Source organism: Sinocyclocheilus rhinocerous, unplaced genomic scaffold, assembly GCF_001515625.1.
Source record: "Sinocyclocheilus rhinocerous isolate Xijiao unplaced genomic scaffold, SAMN03320098_v1.1 scaffold1065, whole genome shotgun sequence".
Lineage (NCBI taxonomy): Eukaryota > Metazoa > Chordata > Actinopteri > Cypriniformes > Cyprinidae > Sinocyclocheilus > Sinocyclocheilus rhinocerous.
Genome location: NW_015628720.1, coordinates 1,472,344 through 1,477,343, shown reverse-complemented (window position 1 = coordinate 1,477,343; position 5,000 = coordinate 1,472,344). Strand labels below are relative to the sequence as shown.

Sequence of the window (5,000 nt, the reverse complement as noted above, 5' to 3'; positions counted from 1 at the left end):
TCCAGTTTCTTTGTAACGGCCTGAAAAACAATAAAAGTCACTGAAATTCTGATCATTTACCTTAAAGGAACGGTACACCAAAAAATGCAAACTTGCTGAAAATGTACTCATCCTCAGGCCATCCATGATGTAGATGAGTTTGTTTCTTCATCAGAACAGATTTGGAGAAATGTATCATTACATCACTTGCTCACCAGTGGATCCTCTGAATGGGTGCCGTCAAAATGAGAGTCCAAACAGCTGATAAAAGCATCACAATAATTCACAAGTAATTCTCATGAATCCAGTGAAGTGAGAAGCTGTATGTTTGTAATAAACAACTTCACGATTAAGACATCTTTAACTTCAAATCATTGATTCTGGATCATTTACCTTAAAGGAACGGTACACCAAAAAATGCAAACTTGCTGAAAATGTACTCATCCTCAGGCCATCCATGATGTAGATGAGTTTGTTTCTTCATCAGAACAGATTTGGAGAAATGTATCATTACATCACTTGCTCACCAGTGGATCCTCTGAATGGGTGCCGTCAAAATGAGAGTCCAAACAGCTGATAAAAACCTCACAATAATTCACAAGCAATCCTCATGAATCCAGTGAAATGAGAAGCTGTATGTTTGTAATAAACAACTTCATGATTAAGACATCTTTAACTTCAAATCATTGATTCTGGCTAAAATACAAGTTCCCAATCCATAGTATTGCTTCAGGAGAGAAATCTGCACAGATCAAGCACTGTTTAAAAGTGTGAGAGAACAACAGTAGATGGAAGCATTTTTATGCATCATGGACATGTATTTTGGCCAGAAGTGATTATTTCAAATTAAAACGTCTTGAATGGATTTGTTTCTTACGAGCATGCAGCTTTTCACTTCACAAGATGTTAACTGATGGACTATAGTTGTGTGGATCACTTGTGGATTATGATGATGTTTTTTTTTTTTCAACTCACGGCACCCATTCACTGCAGAGGATCCATTATTCAGCAAGTGATCTGATGAAGAAACAAACTCATCTACATCTTGGATGACCTGAAGGTGAATACATTTTCAGCAGTTTTCATTTTTGGGTGAACTATTCCTTTAAGTTTAAAATTAAAGTTGTACTTTTTTTGCATTTAAAAGGGGAAACAACAACCAACAAAACTTTTAACGTCTGTTCTGTCTAATGAGATGGACATCTGTGCTACAGAGTAAAAGAAGCCAAATTAAATATGTTGGAAATCAAAATATACTAGAAAAGGATAATGTTGATTTGACACAGCAAACATTATAAAAATCCCTAAACACACTCTATCAGTATGAAAGCGCTACCATGTATTCCTCTTGTGCCCCCTCTCTCTGTCTTCTAAGGCTCTGCAGCTGCTCCTGTGCAGCCTGCAGGGCACTTTCCTTCTCTGCCCGCTCCCTTTCCAGCTCTTCTTTCTCTTTCTGAGACTGGGATAAGATTTCTTGCTGCTGATGATGAATTTGCTCCAATTCAAGCCTCTTGTTTGCCTCCTCTTGTAGCAGCCTGCAAATAAGACACAAATGTTCTGCATAATGCGGTGGCCCAAAACATTGACTACTGGATGTGTATACTGAATGTTGTGTGTTTGTGCACCTGGCCTGCAGTTTGCGCAGGGCTTCTTCATCCTCTTTGGCCTGCCTCTCGTCGTCTAGTGCCTTTTTCAGTTGACGGTACATGTCTTCCAGCTCCTGCATACGCTGCCAGTACTGCTCCACTTCATTGGCCTTTTCAACCACCTGCTCTTCCATCTGCATTCGAGCCTAAGAAGCAGTTTGACATTTCTTTATTACATCAGGCCTGTTTCACACATATGCAGCACATAAGTGTAACTGCAGACTGGTATTGTGTTTGACTGCACACTGACAGCATTTCTGCAGAAATAGCACATTATTTTTCTTTCTTTTATTAGTAAGGAACTGAATGCATCACCAAAAAAAAATAATAATAATAATCGCAAGTAAATATTAGAATCAATTGACACTCTAAGACTCAACAATAAAAGAGTTTACAGCTCAACCTTATTAAAAATATTAAATTTTGGCAGCAAGAAAATAATTACCTTGTTTACATTTTATTACCAGCAATACATCTAATTTATGAATAGATTATTCAAAGTTTTGGCCACTTACACATCCCACAATTATGTTGCAAAACCTTATTTCAGGCAGGCAACATCACCGATTGCTCATGAGCCATGTTACTCAGGTTGTTTCATTCAATACATCGCTGCAAAAGTGACATCAGTAATTTAATTTGAACAGAATTGGCATTTAAAATGCACGTATACCAGGTGGAAACGTAAAATGCATCTCAGCTGACAACTTGTGATTGAATACCCAAAAATGCACTTTAATACCCAGGAAACAGGGCCCCTCTCTTTCTCTTTCTCAATTTCAGGGATTGCATATAATTTGCGTGTGTCAGGGATTCGCTATCAATATGCAAGAGACTCCTGGTCATTTTAGGAGAGGTGAGATGTCTGCTAGTGGGACATAGTTAATGTTGCTGTTACCATTTTCTCTTGCTCCAGGTCTCGTCTGTATTGGTCCAGTAGTTCTTTTTGGGTCAGAACTCTTCTCTGTTCCTCCAAATCACCCCTCATTGATGCTTCCTGCAGGTTCTGCCACATCCAGACAAAATGAAAGCATGAAAGGCTACTGTGAGCCTGATTAATTCCCAAAGTACAGGCGGTAAAACATAAAATATCAACTAGACTTCATTCACTGTTTAATGTTAAAAGAATGTTCCAGATTCAGTTGACGGCAGCTGTCATGCTATTGATTCCAACAAAAGCATTTCAACTCTTCCCTCAAGTTTGAAAAAAAAAAACAAATACACGTTTACAATAATGCACTTACAGTAGAAGTATATGAGGCAAGGCATACAGGATTATTTAAAAGCAGCAGTGTGCAGCTTATTAAAGTGCATAATGCTATTTGAAAAATATGTTGTAAAGTTGACAGGCAATAAAGCACAGCTTAATAAAAGAACTATCCCTTGAGATTGAAGATATCAAACAGGAACTAGTGACTGTCAAAACCGCCTGTACACAGGAAGTGTGGTTTCATTGCTCAGGAGTGCTCTTTTGCAGGTGCCCTAAAATAAAGAATTTGCATAAGCAAAGCTGTTTTTTAAGTAAAATGTTTTTTTTTTTTGTTTTTTTTTGACGGGACAGTTGAGGGGAGCCACTTGAAACCACAAGGCTATGGCTTCAATTGCAGTTTTAACATATTTTAACAGAAAAAAATTTTCTAGAAATATCTACACATTTATCAGTCTCAGAGTTTCAGTAGGTTCTGTAGCTTTCTTATCGAATAGAATTGTCAAAAATGTAACATGAAAACTAATTAAAGATGGGAGAAAATAAATAGACAAGGAAGTGAAACTTTAGTTTCTAATTACTAATAGTGTGCTATAAAAAATGTAAGTGAATGAAAATGAGCCAAAATGGGAACTGACAGCGAAAAGAGAACAAAATGAAAACGATATTGTAATAGAAGAGGCACTGCAAGTTTCATACCTTTAAAGGTAACTCCCCAGTTTAAAATATGAGTTTTTGTTTCCACCCTTCTGAAACACCACCACATGCCCCTAAATGTGTATATATAAATCAAGTTGTTCTCTTAACAACTCATGTCTGTCCATCAATAACAATTCTGCTATTCAGTAAGACCGTTTAACGGTCCAAACTGCACCTCCAAAACCTGTGCATCCCTAGTAAAAAAGTAATCTACTGTATTTAAAATACATTTATTTCATACTAAGTATAGTTCAAATCTATTAGCATATTTACTGACAGATAACTCTAACCTACTGATATAAAAAATTATATTAGTATCCACTGAACGCAAACAGCGTATGTTGTTCTGTGTCAGCTTAAAATTATGATTGAACCCCTGATGTCACATGGATTATTTTTACCGATCTCCTTGCTACGTTTCTGGACGTTGATCGTGGTAGTACCCTTGTTGTCTATGGGAGGGTCAGAGAGCATCAAAAATATCTTAATTTGTGTTCCGAAGATGAACAGAGGTCTTACGGGTTTGGAACGACATGAGGGTGAGTAATTAATGACAGAATTTTCATTTTTGGGTGAACTAACCCTTTAAGTTTATTTTTACCGACATGCCAGGTTTGAACGAGAATGTTTTGTATATCTTGTATTGAAAGCTATAGCATTGCCAAGTATTGTGTCCTTGGAGGCAATTGTTGTGTTAGCACTGGTTCATTTTAATCTGACTAGCTAGCTTTAAAACACACGTTCACCAGTCACAGCAGTGGCCATCTACTCAGATTTGCGAAAGAGGTAGCATCACTTGAAATGAAGCGCTTGTGACAGAGATTGAAGATGAGGATGGAAAATTATCATTTTTACAAAAATGCAATGTATTGTATTTTTTTTATGCAATAAACTTTGCTACCTTCCATAAGCTAACCTCCAGAAACATAATATAAAGATCTAAATATGCATTTCCTGACCCATTTGAAGGCGTTCAGTCTGGTGCTAATTTATGATATAAGTTTTGCACAAGAAATAAATTGTGTCTTTGAGAAGAGTCATCAGAATGTGGTATGCTTGCATATGTAGTGTTGTTTGGTGATACAAAAAGCGAAAATTTAGACACTGGAATGCACGTATTGTCATGCTTCACCAGCAGAGACAATGGTAAAATCAGTACTTGTGTGGCATGAAAGACCAACAAAGACTAAAAGTAAACATCGGTACAGAAAACACAAGGTGGAAAGATTAATGATGAAGAAAATATGAAAGTAGTGATGCCCAAGTTGCCTCTTTTTTGTTAGACAGGACTCATTATTGTGTGGACCACTCTCTAAAACTCACTAGTATTGTGTCAATTACATAAAATTGAGAGATGATCATGCTGATCCATGTTGACAGATAGCAGTGCATCAACACCACTGTGGTATCACAACTTCAAGTATACAATGAACAGCAATGCTACCACTAGATATAGAACTACTAAATGC

The 5,000-nt window shown here is 36.9% G+C and overlaps 1 protein-coding gene across 3 annotated transcripts in view; it reads right to left on the bottom strand.

Moving 5' to 3' along the window:
- LOC107738370 (switch-associated protein 70-like) overlaps nucleotides 1-5,000 on the bottom strand; it is a 15,570-nt gene that overhangs the window by 843 nt on the left and 9,727 nt on the right. For 2 of the 3 annotated variants that reach the window (XM_016550121.1, XM_016550123.1), the window contains exons 8-11: nucleotides 2,524-2,631; nucleotides 1,605-1,771; nucleotides 1,316-1,514; nucleotides 1-20 (exon numbers count right to left, since the gene is read on the bottom strand). The exon at nucleotides 1-20 is cut by the window's left edge and continues 77 nt beyond it. In XM_016550121.1, coding sequence (XP_016405607.1) covers nucleotides 1-20; nucleotides 1,316-1,514; nucleotides 1,605-1,771; nucleotides 2,524-2,631 — 494 coding nt within the window. The remainder of the gene's footprint in view (nucleotides 21-1,315; nucleotides 1,515-1,604; nucleotides 1,772-2,523; nucleotides 2,632-5,000) is intronic. The other variant, XM_016550122.1, reaches the window with a different exon arrangement.